This window comes from Oxyura jamaicensis, chromosome 7 (assembly GCF_011077185.1).
Source record: "Oxyura jamaicensis isolate SHBP4307 breed ruddy duck chromosome 7, BPBGC_Ojam_1.0, whole genome shotgun sequence".
Lineage (NCBI taxonomy): Eukaryota > Metazoa > Chordata > Aves > Anseriformes > Anatidae > Oxyura > Oxyura jamaicensis.
Window position 1 is genome coordinate 16,891,357 of NC_048899.1, and position 17,674 is coordinate 16,909,030.

The following is a 17,674-nucleotide window of genomic DNA, read 5'->3' on the forward strand; positions in this document are numbered from 1 at the left end:
GCCCGGCAGCGGCCGCCATGAGCGCGGGGGCCCCGTTCCGCGGCCCGCCCGCCTTCCCGCCGCCGCTGCGCTTCGGGCAGGCCGCCGTGTTCGGGCCGGGGGGCGGCGGTGCCGCCGGCCTCCCCTTCGGCTCCGCGCCCGCCGCCTTCGGGCCGCCCTTCGGGCTGGGCCAGCCGCCGGCCTTCCCGGCGGGGAGCAACGCGGGCTTCAGCTTCAAGCCGCCCACCAACCTGAGCAGCTTCCCGGCGCCGGGCGAGGCGGCGCCGGGCGGCGGCAGCGGAGCCTTCGCGGCGCCCGAGTTCCGCTTCAAGGCTCCCGACGGCGCCGCCGCCGCCTTCAAGCCGCTGGCGGGCCCCGAGGCCGAGAAGGGCCCGGCCGCCCCCGCCGCCTTCACCTTCTCGCCGCCCTTCGGCTTCACCCCCGAGCCGGCGGGCCCCGAGCCGGCGGTGGCGGCGGGCGGCGGCTTCTCCTTCTCGCGGCCCGCCGCCGCCCTCGGCCGCCCCGAGGAGAAGGGCCCGCGGCCGCTCTTCGGCGCGGCGGAGGAGGCGGGCGACGCGGCGCCCAAGGGGCTGAAGCGGAAGGAGGAGCGGGAGCGCTCCCCGCGCCGGGCGGCGGCGACGGCGGCGGGGGGCGGCGGTAGCGGGCGGGCGGCGGCGGCGCCGCCGGAGAAGCGAGCGGTGCTGCTGAGCCGCCCCCGCGGCGGGGCCCTGTTCGGCCGCACGCTGCAGGAGGTGCTGCGCAGCCAGGGCCGCGGCCACCGCGACCGCGGAGACGTCGCCGAGGCCGAGCGGGGCCCCGCCGAGGAGCCGCCGCCTGCGGTTGCGGTGGCGGAGGGCCGGGAGCCGCCTCGGGCAGGTAAGGGCAGGGGTCGCCGGTGGCCGCCGCCGTGCCCCCCCCGAGGGCTGCCTGCCCGACGTGTGGCACCCGCTGTCTTTCCAGACGCCCCTCCTGTCACCGCCGGGCGCAGAGTGCGGGGCAGCGACAGCACGGACAGCCTGGGGGGGCTGGCGCCAGGCGAGCTCACGGCCATCCAGTGCAAAAACGTCCCCGACTACCTCAACGACAGGACGGTGCTGGAGAAGCACTTCGGGCAGTTTGTGAAGGTCCGCCGGGTCATGACCAGGCGGAATAAGAAAATGGCCATTCTGCACTTCTTTGATCACGTAAGTGTCGGGAGCTGCCCGTGTGGGAACAGGTGGAAATTGAAGTGCCTGGTGGAAAGGGCACCCCTTTTTGATAAGGCTGCACACCCTTCCTTTGGAAGTTAACACCGAGGATGTGTTGTATCACGGGTATCCCAGAACAGACACCGAGTGGATCTTCCCTGTTTACACGTTGCATTCCTGTGTCATGCAAGCCTAAAGTTATGCTGCTGGGTCCTTGCGTGGTCTTGGCAGCACCAAGGGCAAAGTGATCCTTACAGCGAGACCCACTCTTTGGAAGTGCTTCCCTTTTGTTGGCATCCTCAGTCTCACATGCTCTTCACTTTCTCTTACAAAAGCAGTTAACTCTTTCTGTGGAAGCCTGCCCGGTCCCGCTAGTTGCTCATAGGTCTTAGGCAACAGGTTAAAATGCGGCACCCAGACTTCTGTGGGAGTTCATAAACGCTTTTTTTCTGGCAGAAGTTGCACTGCAGATTTCGGTGGTATCTTGCTAATAGGCTTTCATACCCTGTTTTCTTCCAGGCCTCTGCTGCCCTTGCCAAAAAAAAGGCAAAAGAGTTGCACAAAGACATAGTAACATTCTGGCAAAAGAAGAAAACAAGTAAGTCTCTTGTTTCTAGATAAGGTAATTAAATGGTACGTAATAAATAGTGGCATCTGCTCTGTTGTTGTTTTCTAATGTACTGAGGACTCTACCACGATGATCTCCGGAGTTGAAATGCCAGAGGTCCAAAAGTACGACAGTTCTCTCTGGGTTCTAGCAAAATGTTGTTAGAGAAGCATAAGAATTGTTGTCCTGTGTTTTATTTGACATCCTGGCTAGTTGTTTCTGGCAATGGCAATTAATGCATATGTAGGGGAGAAAGTGAGAACAGTTTAAAGCATGTAATTGCTTCCAGAATAATTTCTCAACCTTTGGACAGCTGAGATAGCCCTCTCCTTTCTCCCACCGTTCCTGGGAGCCAATCTTAGCCCGCAAAGAGTTTTTCTCGTATGAAGTTACTCAGTTGCTTCATGAGGTGCATGAATTTCCAGCATCTCTAGTGCTGTCCTCTAGTATTGAGGAGGCTTTAAGTAAGCAACTGCAAGTCATAGTTGGTAATTGCACTGTTTCTTTCCTGAATTCCTGTTGGCTCAGATCAAGCAAAATGTTTTAGACAAAATGCTGCATCTGGATGCTTGAAACCATGTGAAAGAGTTGGAGATGCTTGTGTGTAGTAATCTTGCAAAGCAAATTTAGAAATCATTCGTGTAACCACACGGGAGGAATATAGTGGTGTTAACGTTGTCCTTGTGCTCCTATGTAGAAGTAGGGCATTTTTCAGGGATGTAAGAAATCGGTTTCTGAGGCCTCTCTGCCCAGAGCGTGGCCTGAGATGAGGGCTTCCAGCTTTCAGAAAAATGACCTGAGAACTGAGTTACCAAGTACTCAGGATTGAGTGTCTGTCTTGCTGGGACTGCTTTTCTGCATATAAACAACTGTATATTGCTTAAACCACAAAGAATGAACGGTGTGCGTGGCTGGCTTACAGGGAACTGAGCTGTAAATGGGAAATGTGAATTCCAGTCCCTGCTTGTGAATAGGGCAAAACAACATGTGAATGCTGGCTATTTGCCCCCCTAGGTGAATATTTGAATTGCCAGACACTTCCCTTTCTTTAATTTTATGAACACTACATGTGTCGTTCTGAGATTGTGCCCTGGGGATACGTTTTAGCTGTCAGCAAGTGAATGGTTTGCCACAGCTTTGACCAACCCAGAAACTTGCCTTTGTAGAAAATGAACAGCTGTAGAGCTGTCTGAGAATAGACGTCTGGAATCAGCACCTATAAGGATGCCTTTGACATGCTATTCTGGCATTATAGTTATAGAAATGTAAACAGAAATATTCTGAAATAACTAGTCTGAGAAAACTTAAGAAATCCAAATGGCTGAAAATTTCCTTGTGGGAGAGGATATTCTCTGTTTCTGCAAGGTGTAGGCTAGGTACTTGGGAAGCCGTGCCAACCCTAGTCTTTGCTTGGATTTGTGAAAATTATTATTAAAATGCTTCAGGAGCACTGAAAACATTCTGACAACTGTGGATTATGTTGCTGAAATGGATTGAATTACGTAGGAAGGAGCTGTGACTTGTGGATTATATTCCAAATCTAAAAGAATTCAAATTCAGACGATGACCAGACTTCATTTACTGATGATCTACTGAGTAACTACAGTTACTGCTGAGCAGTGTTTTATTTAAGAATGCTTTTTCTTTATAGAACACTGAAGCTGACTAGCAAGTGGTAGACTTGGTACAGATTCTAGTGCAAGTTTCTTGTAAGCATTGTGTGCCTGCATGAAACTGTGACTAAAAAATATGATCAGAAAACAAAACCAACAATAGACCACAACCAAGGAGGGGAAATAAGCTGTTGCTAAAATTATTTGCCAAGTACCTGCCTTCATGTTTCTATGTTACTTCAGGTCCTGCAAAAAGAGAATTTTCATCCAAGGAGAAGAAAGCAGGGGAAGATGAAGGAAGGCAGAGCAGCGAAGAGCAAAACTACCAGCATTCCCCACTTAGGAAACCTTTAATAAGATCCTCTGCCAGTGCTGTCATGCCTGGTAAAAGGTATGTCTCTTCTGCTTCTTCAGTCCTTTTACTTCTTCTGTCTTCATATTTCGTTTAAATACTTTGTTATAACATGAGTAACTGCTGAAACAGCAGGGCGTAGGGAAATAGTGAAAGCGTGCAGAGCCCAACTAGGACCAAGCAGCGATGACCGTGTTGAGTGGTCTCGATTAAATTGGTTTCTGAGGTGAATAGTTTTGTTTGTGGACAAATGTTTCTGTGTAATGAGTTGCTTCTTTGTAATAGCTGATGAGTTTGGGTCATTACCTTTTTGCAGTTCAAAAGAACAGGCTTTTTACAGGAGGTCTTTGCTTTGTGGGAGGTGCTGATTCTGCAGTCCTGTGATTTTTCTGTAGTACTCAATGGTGTGTCTAGCTGGACAGTGGTCGTTTGGTATATATTGTCATACAACAATAAAATTAATAATGGGCTGTAAAAGAATGACTGTTCCTTGAATAGAAATATGTTTATATCTAGGCCCTGTACAATCTTTTAATGATCCCTGTTGCTATAGAAGGCGTTCCCTTTTTTTCACAGCAAACAGCAGGCTAATTCCTAGTTTGAAATGCCAACTGCTGGGCCCTGGAGTGATGGGTATAGATGCATACTCCGTTTACTCGATACATTGTCCTGTGTAAATACTAAAATACTATTCTAAGCAGAGATGCCAGTGCCTTGGAGAGTGTACTGACAAGGTCAGGGCATGTACAGTGTAATAATTGATTTTAAAAAATCCTATTTTTAGCTCTCCAGCTAAGAAGCCTGGTCTTCGGAAAGCGCTGCAGTTTGAAGCAGATCTGTTTGATTCTAGTTCTGAAGGGCAGAACTCAGAGGCCATGGGAACTTCATTATCATCTCTCAGTAACCTGGTAGGGTTAGTGGCTGAGACATCTGAAGAAAGATACCGTCTTCTGGACCAAAGGGACAAAATAATGCGACAAGGTATGGTTATTAATTACAAAAGTTCATGAGTTTAACATCAGCTTGTCTGCTGGGAAGAAATGAGTGCTTGATGTCTGCAAAGCTGTTGTTATGGTAGTAGCTTTGAAATGAGACTAGGTAACGTGGAACAGTCTGCAAAGTTAGTCTTCTATTTTAATTCTAAAGAAATTAATGTATACAACAGAAATCTGATTCTTATTGCACACATGTATTTCTTGTGGATAGTGAATAGCAGACTGTTCATCTTTGAAGGAATTTATGAGTACTTTGGGGTCTATTTTGAATCCTGGCAAAATGATCCCTATTAATAATGGGAGGAAAATCAACAGGGAGGTCAGCTAAGCCACCCCGTGTAACTGCATCATCGTATGAGACTGGCTTGCTAAATGCAGGCTTTGGTTTCCTTGGCCCTAGAGGAGGCCGTGTAGGGTGATGTGTACCAGTGCAGGTTCCTCAGAGAAAGCTAACCAAAGTCTAGCAGTGTTTCTCTGAAAGAAAACTATTAAAAAACTGAAATTCAAGAAATGTCCTCTTGCTTCATAGTTCTGGGTTGTAAGCCTATTCTCGCTGTTTCAAAGCTGATCCTATTTTTTTTTATTTATTTAAGGTGTTATTTTTAACATCAACAAACACATTGCTCTATCATTTGATATGGAATTGTGTGTTTAGAGTCTGATGATGTTTTCAACAGAAACTCTCTATACCCAGGTGGGACAGTATAAGAAGCTTTCCTAGATGAATAGTGCAGCCCTGGGAGCAGCCCCAGAATGGGGGAAAACCATCCTTGTGTATTTCCAGCCATGCCAGGGTCCTGCTCCAAGGGGAGTCTGGTTGGGAGCCTCTAGGGATGATCCCTTCATACCAACTTTTCAGTGAACACTTGCCTTGGCAGTTTGCTTCTTGATGTCCATCCATTGACAGTGGTGTATGACAGAAGTGTATGGACTTCAGCTTAAGCAGATGCTGTGCTTTGGGGTGTGTTAGCACATTAAGAAAATAGCTTGTCATGAAATCTAAAAGAGAGATGCTTAACATTACAATTTTAGTTTGTAACTCTTTTTAGCTCGAATAAAAAGGACTGATCTTGGCAAAGCAAAAACTGTCATTGGCACTTGTCCCGACATGTGTCCTGAAAAGGAACGTTACATGAGGGAGACGAGAAACCAGCTCAGTTCCTTTGAGTTGCTTTTGGGATCTGACAAGGTATGAATCCTCTGTAAGCAAGAGTTTGCTTTTCTCAGCACATCTGTTCATTTCCTCCTTATATAAAGCTGTCAGTGTTACTTAGTTGATGACAGGGTTAATTCTGGTGCGGAATTTTGTAGACTCTCACTAACCTGTTTTCCAATTGCCCATTGTAAAAAAGAGATGGTGGATGTTTGCTATTTAAGTACTGCAATAACCTTTTCTGTTTCATCCCAGAAAAGCATTTAGATCTGCAGTTGTGGTTAGCAGCGTACAAGTTTTGAAGGTGATGAGTTAGGGACTGCCAAGTCAGCTCCTGCCATAAAATAAAATTTATTTGCTGTCATAGCAGAACCTACGTGGGTTGTTAGTGTGAACAGTGGAAAAACTCCTTTAATAGTTTGCTCCTTGCTAAAGTAAAGGCATGAATGGGATGAAATCTTACACTCCTGATTTTTTTCACTTTTATTTTTTTATTTTAAAAAGGCTTCTTGGTTTTCATTTCTTTTCTCTGCCTCTTGCAGGTAGATCATGCAGCAGCAATCAAGGAATATAGCAGGTCTTCAGCAGACCAGGAGGAGCCTTTGCCCCATGAATTGAGACCCTCTGAAGTGTTGAGCATGACCATGGACTATTTAGTGACAAACATTATGGACCAAGGGGAAGGAAATTACCGAGAATGGTATGACTTTGTTTGGAACAGAACTCGAGGAATAAGAAAGGTAAGCACTAGTAGATGGAGATGTTTGATGATAGAAAGCAAATGATCACATGATACTGTGAAAAGTGAAGCAAAAACCAATAGTAATTGAAATATTTGAATTGAAAACATACTCAAAGCACAGAGTTTTCCAAAGGTAGGACAGGATGACTATGCTTTGTAGCTTTAGTTTGAAGTGCACATAAATGCTTTGTTTATTGTTCTGATCAGGATATAACCCAGCAGCATCTCTGTAACCCACTGATGGTATCTCTGATTGAGAAATGCACTCGTTTTCACATCCATTGTGCTCACCACTTGTGTGAAGAGCCTATGTCCTCCTTTGATGCCAAAATCAACAACGAGAATATGACAAAATGCCTGCAGAGCTTGAAGGAGATGTATCAGGACCTGGCTAACAAGGGAATTTACTGCAAGAGTGAAGCGGAATTCAGAGGTTATAATGTTCTGCTGAATCTCAACAAGGGTGATATTCTCAGGTGGGAATGATGGATATCACTTAGTTTCTCTCTTGTCTCTGGGAAGAAATTAGATTAGAATTAAGTCGCAACAAATTTTGATGGAAGTGAAGACCTTAGTTGCAATTGCTTTTGCCAAAGAAAGACTATGGTGTACTGTAGTAATGTTGCTTTAATTTTTAATATGTCATTAAAATGTGTCTTTTCTTAAGAAGAAACTTCTGTTTTTTTAAATACCTCACCAGAATTTCTGCACAGCAAGTGTAAAAACATTTTTCTCAATCAGGGAGATCTTTCTCTCTTACTGGAGGGGTATACAATCTTCACTGCTTTATCTCTAGTAGAATCAAGTAAAAAACATCTTGCGGACAGTGTTGTACTTTGCTTTTCTGGTCAGCCTCCTAATTGCCTTCTTCCATAGAAGCTGGAATGATGTACCTAAATCATAGCATGCTGGTTATGCAAGTGTCTTTAGAAGATATATGATGAGCTAAATTTGCTGCAGTATTTACTGACAGACATTGATTTTGGTCTTGTCACTTGAAAGTTGCATGTCTCACTTGAAATTCCTGATTGTAATTCCATTTTGTTATAGGTTGCTATCCAGCTGTTTGTATTGATTCAAAAGGCTTTTCTCTGTCTTTATCTCCACAGAGAAGTGCAGCAGTTTCATCCAGAGGTTAGAAACTCTCCTGAAGTTAGATTTGCAGTTCAAGCTTTTGCTGCGTTAAACAGCAACAATTTTGTGAGGTTTTTCAAGTTAGTGCAGGCAGCTTCTTATCTGAATGCCTGTCTCTTACATTGTTATTTCAATCAGGTAAGAAAAAGCAGATGGATATTTTAAAAAACCTGTATAAAATAGTTTTTTCGGGAGGAAATCATTATGGAGAGCAAATAACTCAGTAAATATTTAACATTAAAAATAGTCTTATTCTTGAATCTTAAATGTTTCTAAAAAATCAGGTTTTCTACTAGGTTATAAAAGGCAAATACTAAGAGGGGGTGGAAACTGGAAAGAAAGTGGACAGCACTTAAAGCTAAATCTAAACAGTTATTTATGTGTCTATTTGATGACAAAGTGCTGGTTTCTTGTAAAAAAAAAAAAAAAAAAAAAAAAAAATTCCTTTTTAAGAGTGCACTTAGCAGTTTATGTGACTCTTGGTTTTATTCCTTCCATCCCCACAGATTCGTAAAGATGCTCTCAAATCTCTCAATATTGCCTACACTGTAAGCACCCAAAGATGTACTGTGTTTCCTTTGGATCACCTGGTCCGCATGCTGCTGTTCAAAGATTGTGAAGAAGCAACTGATTTTATAAGTTACTACGGCCTGAGTGTATCTGATGGGTAAGTAGAAAGAAAAGAGCATCAGTCTGAAGATGGCTGCTGGGGTTAGACCAATGTCAAGCAAAGCGTTAAGTGGATGGGCCACCCCTGGAGTTTGCGATGAGAAAAAGAGGGAGAAAACAACAGGCAAAGGTTAGAGGCTGAACTGTATGTAAGTAAAGCACTGGAATAGTGAAGAGCACAGATTTCAATAATATCTTCTATATGTATTAATATAATTATGAAAAGTCCTTTAATTTTTTTCTTCCTCAAAAAATGGGATCCGTATCCCTGTAAATACTATGGTTTTCCTACCATAACTTTTTTTTTTTTCAGGCCTGTGCATCTTTTTTTTTTTTTTTATAAGGTGATGAGGGGTTTCAAGCACACACAGTTCCTTCAGGCTTCTTGAAGGTGATGGAAAAATGAGACATTTCTTACAAAGGAAAATAAAGGAAAAAGGCATAATGATCTTGCTCTCCATTGGTCTCCAGAGACATCTCTAGAAAAGGGATAACCCAACTGAAGGAAATCTAGTTATTTAGGTTCTTATCTTGCAATAGAATTGTAGTAAGTTGCAGCTTTGTAGGAAGTGAGAATACAGTTCAGCTTCTCAAGAAACTGGTATTATGGTGATTCATATAGGGTAGGGTGAAGCTGAATGGTGCTAACCAGTTTTTTAGAAGCAAAAGGAGTGTGAAAGAAGAATAAATGAAGGCTGAGTGACAGAGTGTAAAAAAAAAAAAGTGAAAGTTCAGGAGGATTCTGGAGTCTGGCAGTTAGCAAGCAAGAAAGTGCTGTGGAAATGTGTGTTGTAAGGTGCACTTATATAGTCTTGCAGTCTCAAGAGGCTTGAGAAGATGAAAACAAATTGCATGAGAGCTAGTACTCTATTTCCTGTTAATACTCAGTTTGGAAATAATGAATTGGTAAAACTAGAGGTACCGAGGTTGCAAGAGGACTGCGTCTTTTATAATTACTTCTGTAGCTAGACCTGATATCAGTCGCCTGGGATGTCACTGATGAAAAATGTATGCAGATGACTTATATCCACCATGTACATTAAAAGGATAATAACCCAAACAGCCGACAAGGGTTCCCAGAAACATAAACCCTACTTTTCCTCTCTCCTGGCCGAATAGCCATAAGAACAGCGCTCTTGCCTTCCTTACTGCAGCTCCAGACAAAAATTGAGGTCCATGCTACAGGGGACAATCCTGAGTGCCTTGTACCTGTCTCACTTTGACCCACTAAGCTGTACGGTTGAAAATACTTAGGTTATTGGAACGTTGAGTATGTACTCCTGCTTCTTATTTTTCCCTAGTGCTTATGTAGAGCTGAATCGCTCAGCTTTTTTGGAGCCTGATGGATTACCCAAGCCCCATAAATCACTGTTTGTCAGCCAGAAGCTAACTGTCTCGGTTGGGGAAGTTGTAAATGGCGGGCCATTACCATCGGTGCCTCACCACGTGCCTGTGTCTAGCTTTAATGGACAGAACAAATATACTGGTGGAAGCACCTCTGTGGATCAAGCTAGTAGTAGCCAAAAGTCCAGCGTAGAAGCAACAGGTAAGACCAAATGTGCATCTAAGGTACTGCTCAGGAACACGCTGCTGTGTCTGTTCTGTGAGTAGTTTTGTTGTTCAAAGCAGAATTTGTTCTTTGCTCATCTAGGTTGAAATTGCATGGGAATCTGGGTGTGATAAAAGAATGTTGTGATTTAAATCTACTTACATGTGTGTAAATTTTTTTTTTAAAAAAAGTAATGATTAATAAATACAGAAAACGCTCCGATAGAAGTAAGCTTAATTTTACCAGTGTAGGTGAAATAACTACATATTTGGCTACTTCAGATAGCCGACTTCCTTTCAGCTTCCAGATCTTATATGCTGTTTGTTCCCCCTGTGCATGCAATTGTCTTCCCTTCCAAGGTGTCTGGATTTATGCTGTCTGTGCTGAAAGTACAGATCTTTTTTGTTTATTCAAGAAGCATGTGTGTAGGTGCTAGGCATACGTGTCTTAAAACAAGCTGTTTTGTTATTGGAAATGTATGTGCTTGATACTGGAGGTAATGTGCTGTATTTATGAATATTTTTATAAAATATTCATACCGAGAAATTGGTTTCTACAATATAATTATATATCTTCAAGGCAGCAGGCTTCCATTGTGGGCTTGTTTTATGACCTGATAAGATTTGTCACACAAGCTAGCTTTGAAATACAACAAGCAGCAAAGAATAGTTGAGCTTCTATTTGTATCTGAATGGGTTTCCATTTTTATTTTTCTCTGCTGACTCACCTGCTAAAGAAGGAAGAATGGAAAGCAAAGGTGTGGATTTAGATGTCATAGCAGTAAGAGCCCAGCCTCAAGCTCATCTTCTGCCCTCACTGTTACCTCGTCCTCTTGTGCCAATGCTACCTCCTGTGCAGGCAATTTCCCAGTCTGCTGGACAACCTGAGCCTCTTTCTTCAAAGCCTCAGCCTGTATACACAGACACAGTAAGGAAATCAAAAATCATAATGGAGTACTTGGGAAAAATCTGTAAAATATAATGAAAAGCAGCTGAGATTGATAGGTTATTTTAGTTGTCCAGAATCTTCACATCATGTGGAGAGAGGCAAAAAGGACTCTGCCTGGTTCAGCGTGGTGGGTACTTCAAGATCTTTCCTTGAACTATTCTGGAAAAAAAGTATTGTGTGATTTCAGATGTAAGCTTGAAACTGTACCTGATGCATTTTTGGTATTCCCTTTTTTTTCTCCCTCACACAGGTTAGGATATGTACTAATGCTGAACCTGTTCTGGAGTGTTGCACTGCTTTGTGGAGTAGAGCTGCTGTATTCCAGCTAGATGTGGCTACCTTTCAGTAAAGACTAGAACTGGTCATCTGAAATTAAGTCAGCTAGTACTTGTAGAACAGTGGCAACTCTAAAAGAAACTAAAGTACAAAAATAAGAATTATTATCAAAATTCACTTATCCTAACTATTGCCTAAATTGCTTTGTCTATATATAATACAGAAAGTTGCTTCTGTCTCTGGGGTGTTATTGTATGGTTCTTAAAATGGTTCTTTAACTCAACCTAGAGTTTCCAGGTTGTTGTACTTGATTAACTTAGTTTAGTCTAAGTAGAAATAGTCATGCAGTTACCAGTTACAGTCACTTAAACAAGTGGCTGGAAGATCTTACTCCCAGTTCATGCATTCACAGCAGCTGTCCTGAGCAGGGCTCCAGCTTGCCTCAGTTGCTTCCTCTGCTGTGTTGTAGGACATCGCTGAGGTGGTGGACGGGCTTGTGCATGATGTTCTCAAAGGAGAGTGCAGAGAAGTTGGCAGAGCAGGAGCCGATTACGTGACTGCAGCGATCTGGTAAGGGACATTTATTGCTGGTACTCCTGGAGCTTGTCATCAAAGTTACTGTTTAACTTAGCCGCACCGTGTGTGAAGATTATAAAACTGAGCTAGGCCAGGTCTATAGCGGAGACAGTCTTTTTGGTACACCTAAGGGAAAAACAGACCTTTCTTCAAATGTCTGCCACTTCTCTCCTACACATTATTAGTTTAGCCTAATGAAATGCTAACTGTAAATCTCTCTGTAAACCTCTTTCATGACTCTAACATCACTGCAGCAGCAAATGTGTTGTGGGAGGGGAGGTGCCTGAAGGAGAATAAGAGCAGGAAGTCCAGAGCTGGCTGCTTCTCTGCTTCAACTAATGTTTCTTCTCCAAGGCAGTTGTTAGATTCCTGAATGTGCTGGTGGGAGGGAGCATCTGTATGTCTCTGGTGCAGCCTTCTGCTCTTGCTGGTTGGTTACGCACACTAGATTAGGCTTTAGTAAAGTCGCGCACAATTTTAGCAATAAGTACCAGCATATTCTGTGATTTAGACAGTAAGATGTAGGGTGATGTTTCCTGATGATAAATGGGAGAACTGTTTCAGTCCTTAGAGAGGCACAGCAACTTTAAATCCAAGAGCTGCAACTGGAATTTCCTATTTAGTTGTCTACTCTGCAAGAACCCAGATGCACTGATGTATAATGATGAATCCTACAAAAAACTGACTCCAAGGGGTGTGGGTGTGGGTGTTAGTGCCCTGAATTGTCACCATGGAGCTGCTGCTCTGAGAACTTTGTGCTGTTGGTCATCACTGTCCCCTGAAAGCTGCCCTCATGCACCTGCCCTTCACTGTGGTGGGATGTGTAGCTCCAAAGGACATTAGGGTGTTTGTCTCCCTCTAAATAAAATGGCAGGAAGGGGAAATGTCTGATCACTTTCATGTGTACACACGCTATTCAGTCTGTGCTGCTTAGTCCCAGCAGGGGTGGTTAGCTCCCTATGACCCCTGATTGACTAGGCTAATGTGAGAATTAGCTTTGTTAATCCAGAACTGAGTTGTCCAAATGGAATGTGGCTTAAAAAAAAATGATTTTCTAGGGGCATTTCTTGGCAAGGACTAGCACAAATTCACTGCTTTTACCCTTCTAAGTAAACTTCTGTACTTCTGTTCTTGGCTAGAAATAATAATAATAAAAAATCTGAAATGGGGTGAGTTAAGCATAGCAGAGACTGTGAGCAAGGAATAAACTGGCTGCTAGACTCTGGTATGGCTTATTTTCTTTGGATTTTAGGTTATTCATTTAGGGAAAAGAAATATTAAAATTAATAAGACTTAATCTTTTTTTTTTCTTGTTGATTATTCCTAGTAATGTTAAATTAAAATCAGCATCCCAGTGTGGATTTTAGGTCTTCTCCTAAAGTGAGAAATCTTGATCTTAATGGAATGTGAGGTCTGCACATGGCAAGTGTTTTTGCTAGCCAAGGGTAGATACTGAATTTACAGACGTTCTTGTCTGGCTGGGATGGAACTAATTCCCCACGTGGTGCTGTGTTTTGGGTTTGTGACGAAAACAGTATTGATAATGCACCAGAGTTTTGGCTGCTGCTGAGCAGTGCTCGCACAGCACCAAGGCTGTCTGTGTGCTGCTGATCCAAGGATCAGGCTGGGCTGGGGGTGGGCCAGAGCCTCAGAGGGGACAGAGCCAGGACAGCCCACCGGAGGTGACCAAAGGGTTAGGCCCTACTGCCTAGCATCATGCTCAGCAATAAAACGGGGGTAGAGGAAGAAGAAGGTGGGTGGTTTTATTATTTTTTTCTTCCAAGGTGGTGGTTGTTTGGAGGGTAGCTGGGTACGGAGCCTGTAGGAGGCGATGAGTGTGCTTGAGTGTGTTTTCTTTTTTTTTCCCCCCTTTCCTCATTAAGCTGTCTTTATCCACCAGTTTTGTTCTTTTTCTCCCATGTCCTGCTGTGGGGTGGTGAATGAGCAATGGTGAGCCAGGCACTTGGCTGCTGGCTGAAGTCTGCCCACCACAGCAGAGCAAGGGTGTGCTTGAGAAAAGCACAGACGTGTGGTGCCTTGTCCGTGAGGCTCCCACTTGTGACTTCCTGGCATTGAAAAGAGAATTGCTGTTTCCACACAGTACCTCGGAGGCCACTGTGGAGGAACTGGTGGCTGAAGTGATGGAGGAAGTCCTACAACAAGTGGTTGGAAGCACGCTCAGCGCAGAAAGGGAGCGTGTTAAGGAGGAAAGGCGCAGAGTGGAGGAAGAGAGGTGAGCTGCTGCTTTTGCTGTGGGGCAGGGTGGGCTGTATCCATCCTTAGGCTCCGTGAGGACAGCAGATGCCAACCTGAGTCTTCATGCTGTGTGCCCAGGCCCTGTGTCTTTATCAGCTGTCAATACTGCTCAGTTTGTCTCATGTTGAACTGCCCTGGGATCACCTAGGCTGTCCCTTCTCTGTTCTGAGATAATCTGCTAGTTAGTGTTTGTTAGCCTCACAGAGCCACTGTTAAAATCATGGGTTGGAATGTTTAGGAACTTTTATTCACCCTGAGCTTCCAGAGAGGGAGATGCATTCTGGCCCTGCTGTACACAGTGAGTATGCTGCTGAGATTGCTACTTGTCTGTGGCTTATTAGGTAAGAAAGAAAGAACCCAAATCTTAACTGTATTAATGGTAATGAGACTTGGCTCCATGCAAACCAGTTTTTAACTTTTAGAGGGAGAAACCAGCTAGGGGGAGCTCAGTTTTAGGTGAGTTAACCATGGGTCTGCATGTAATGCTTCTGTAGCAAAGCGGCAAGCTTGCCACTTGCTACTTGTATAAATCTCTTCTCTGTCCTTCTAGGCAAAGGCAGGAAAGAGAACAGTTAATAAAGCAGTTGAGTCAATTGGTGGGTATGGAGTTAATGGAAGAAGTAATAAATGAGACTGTTCAAGAAGCTTCAGCCAATGAGTTAAAGTAAGTATGACATCCCATATGCTATACTTTGCTGTAGGTGCTTTCTAAAGGGTAAGAATATAAGGGAGTGCTGAACTCCTTGCTCGGCCTTCTCCGAGCTCAGCTTCCATAAACTGCTTTAAAGAGAGGGAAGTGTACCTGACCATGCAGCATATTGCCAGTTTGCCATTTCAGTAGCAGTCCTCCCAGGTGGAGGTGATAGAGGCTTTCTCTTGGACAAGGCTACCCTTTATTCTTACTCTTATTCTGCCTTCCTTACAGCTCAGCTGCAGACCTTTCCTTGGAAGTCTGTGATCAGTGTGAAATCTTGAATGATTTCTGGTTTGGTTACAGGCATTATTTAGAAGGGCCATAGAGTACAAGGAAAATCCCTCTTTGCTAGTTGTGCTGGTGTTTTTTGCCCTTGTTTGTGCCACAGCTAGTTATTTTAGTACTTGCTCTGGCATTCACCTCTCTAGAGGTCTTGATTTTGCTTTGTTTTGAATTAGATGTGCCTTAGAAAGAGACCAGCAAGCCCGTATTGCCCGGTGTTCAGAAGAAGTCTGTGGTCATGTCATGGACCACTTCCTGGAGGATGAGATTTTCCAGATTGCAAAGGAAACCCTTCAGGAGCTCCAGTGTTTCTGCAAATATTTGCAACGGTGAGTGGCCATCCTCTGATACAACTGTTTTATTCAGGAGTCCTGTCAGGAAGTGATTAATAGGGTTTAAACTGCACCTGTCTGGCTACGTTCTTTTTGAGATAGTTTTTGATGTCTGGTTGGCTTCGTTCGAAGGGTAGGCGTACGTTTTTGTTACCAGCCTCTAATGTTGCTCAGCCTTATGTAGGGAGTGGAACATGTCTCATCAGCTTCATAGGAGACTTCAGCTTCATTCTAGCTAGAAATAAGGCTGACCCTTTTGGGTGCTGAACATGTATAGTGGGCAGGTCTCATCCAGTGCCCGAGCTGTGAGTTTGCAGCTCTGTGCACAACAGCCTGAGCCTGCTGCACTACCCGCACGCACCACCTCACCTTCTCCCCTTGGCAGACTGTGACTTGTGAGGTGTTTCTGAGAGCCTGATCCAGTCTGAAGAGCAAAGATGAAAACCATGACGGACTGCAGTTCATTAATGGGGCCTTATTTATTCTCTTCTGAAGGTGGAGGGAGGCAGTGGCAGCTCGAACAAAGCTCAAACGTCAAATGAGGGCATTTCCAGCTGCTCCCTGTTGCACAGATCCAAAAAATAAACTGAAAGCTCTGTCCCCCAGTGCTGAGTGGCCTATAGCCATGGAGAACTTGTGCAGGAGACTTGTAAACCTGGGGAATGGAGGAAAGCTGGGAATCTCTTGCACAAGGTAAGGATACTTACAAGAGCAGGTGTCAGTCTGATTTTCGGAAAGTAAGTTCTCTTCCATTGTGCAAGTTAATATTTTTGCAATACGTCTTGTTTTTAAATTGTTTTTAAATACCTTCCCCAAAAGACCCTTTCTGCACAAATGCCATGAAAGACTGAAAACCCAAAGAAATCATTCTTCTACTAACTGCAACTTCCTAAAGCATCTGCAGTAATTCTCAGGTCTTAATGTTCTGTATAAAGCAGTATGTTTAGCTATAGTTACCCAAAAAATCACAACAAAGGATCTTTTGTTTCCAGGCTGAATTGGCTGAGAAACAAGACAGTGCATGAAATTAGAGTTCGTCACTTCTACCAGCAATTGTTAAGGTATGTTAGTGTTTGATCCATGTTTTCTTTTTAATAAAACTGTAAGAGGAATGCCAGAGATCTTGAAGGTGTCATCTAAGTGGCAGATCATACTCAAATAGCCACTTGCGGCCTTGCTTCTGTAAGTATTTTCTAGATAAGGGAACTGGACGGTAAATCGCTAGAAGTGCTGGCTGTCTGATCCTAGGGGGTATAGGGAAAGATGATTATCCAGCCCCACCTTCCCAGGTGCCCTTACACAACAGGTTTGAGGCCCTGGAGACTGAGAGATCAACAGCAACTGAGGAAGAGGTAGAAAGTGTTCCCAGGAGGATGCCTAGGGCGAGGAGGTCGACTCCACGCCTTAGGACTGCCTCCATCAAGAAAGAAAGAAGGGTGATTGTTGTGGGAGACTCTATCCTCAGGGGAACAGAGGGCCCTATTTGTCGGCCTGACCCTACCCGTAGGGAAGTCTGCTGCCTCCCTGGGGCCAGGGTCAGGGACGTTGCCAGGAAGCTTCCCAACCTGGTACGCCCCTCTGATTATTATCCTCTTCTGATAGTCCAGGCGGGCAGTGACGACATTGAAGACAGAAGCCTGAAGGCAATCAAAAGAGACTTTAGGGGGCTGGGACGGTTAGTGGACGGAGCGGGAGTGCAGGTAGTGCTTTCGTCCATCCCTACGGTGACAGGGAGGGGTACGGAGAGGACCAGGAAAGCCCACCTGTTAAACACGTGGCTCCGGGGCTGGTGCCAACGCAGAGATCTTGGGTTTTTCGACCATGGGGCAGTTTATTCAGCACCTGGTCTGATGGCCGTAGACAGGTCCCTATCCTTTAGGGGAAAAAGGATCCTTGGCCAGGAGCTGGCGGGGCTCATTGATAGGGCTTTAAACTAGGTAAGAAGGGGGATGGGGGTGAAGCAAGGATTGTTGGAGCTGTGCCAGGGGGAACAATAGCAAGGCCGGGGAATAAGGTAATGGCCCAGCTGAAGTGCATCTACACCAATGCACGCAGCATGGGTAACAAACAGGAGGAGCTGGAAGCCATCGTGCAGCGGGCAGGCTACGACTTGGTTGCCATCACGGAAACGTGGTGGGACCAGTCTCATGACTGGAGTGCTGCGATGCCTGGCTATAGGCTCTTCAGAAGGGACAGACAGCACAGAAGGGGTGGCGGTGTGGCTCTCTATATTAGAGAGTCTTTCGATGTTGTAGAACTCGAGGCTAGGAATGACAAGATCGAGTCCCTTTGGGTTAGGATCGGCAGGGACAACAAGGCTAGCGTCCTGG

General features: G+C 44.8%; 1 protein-coding gene across 1 annotated transcript in view; it reads left to right on the plus strand.

Annotated features, from left to right (window-relative positions):
• The first annotated feature begins 6 nt into the window (after positions 1 to 6).
• Positions 7 to 17,674, plus strand: part of MCM3AP (minichromosome maintenance complex component 3 associated protein) — a 30,750-nt gene continuing 13,082 nt past the window's right edge. The window contains exons 1-17 of the mRNA XM_035332306.1: positions 7 to 1,163; positions 1,686 to 1,764; positions 3,630 to 3,777; positions 4,523 to 4,719; positions 5,783 to 5,922; positions 6,429 to 6,626; positions 6,836 to 7,104; positions 7,738 to 7,900; positions 8,269 to 8,429; positions 9,733 to 9,977; positions 10,717 to 10,907; positions 11,674 to 11,774; positions 13,882 to 14,013; positions 14,587 to 14,700; positions 15,189 to 15,341; positions 15,840 to 16,037; positions 16,337 to 16,405. Of these exons, the coding sequence (XP_035188197.1) occupies positions 18 to 1,163; positions 1,686 to 1,764; positions 3,630 to 3,777; positions 4,523 to 4,719; positions 5,783 to 5,922; positions 6,429 to 6,626; positions 6,836 to 7,104; positions 7,738 to 7,900; positions 8,269 to 8,429; positions 9,733 to 9,977; positions 10,717 to 10,907; positions 11,674 to 11,774; positions 13,882 to 14,013; positions 14,587 to 14,700; positions 15,189 to 15,341; positions 15,840 to 16,037; positions 16,337 to 16,405 (3,704 nt within the window). The 5' untranslated portion in view covers positions 7 to 17. The remainder of the gene's footprint in view (positions 1,164 to 1,685; positions 1,765 to 3,629; positions 3,778 to 4,522; positions 4,720 to 5,782; positions 5,923 to 6,428; positions 6,627 to 6,835; positions 7,105 to 7,737; positions 7,901 to 8,268; positions 8,430 to 9,732; positions 9,978 to 10,716; positions 10,908 to 11,673; positions 11,775 to 13,881; positions 14,014 to 14,586; positions 14,701 to 15,188; positions 15,342 to 15,839; positions 16,038 to 16,336; positions 16,406 to 17,674) is intronic.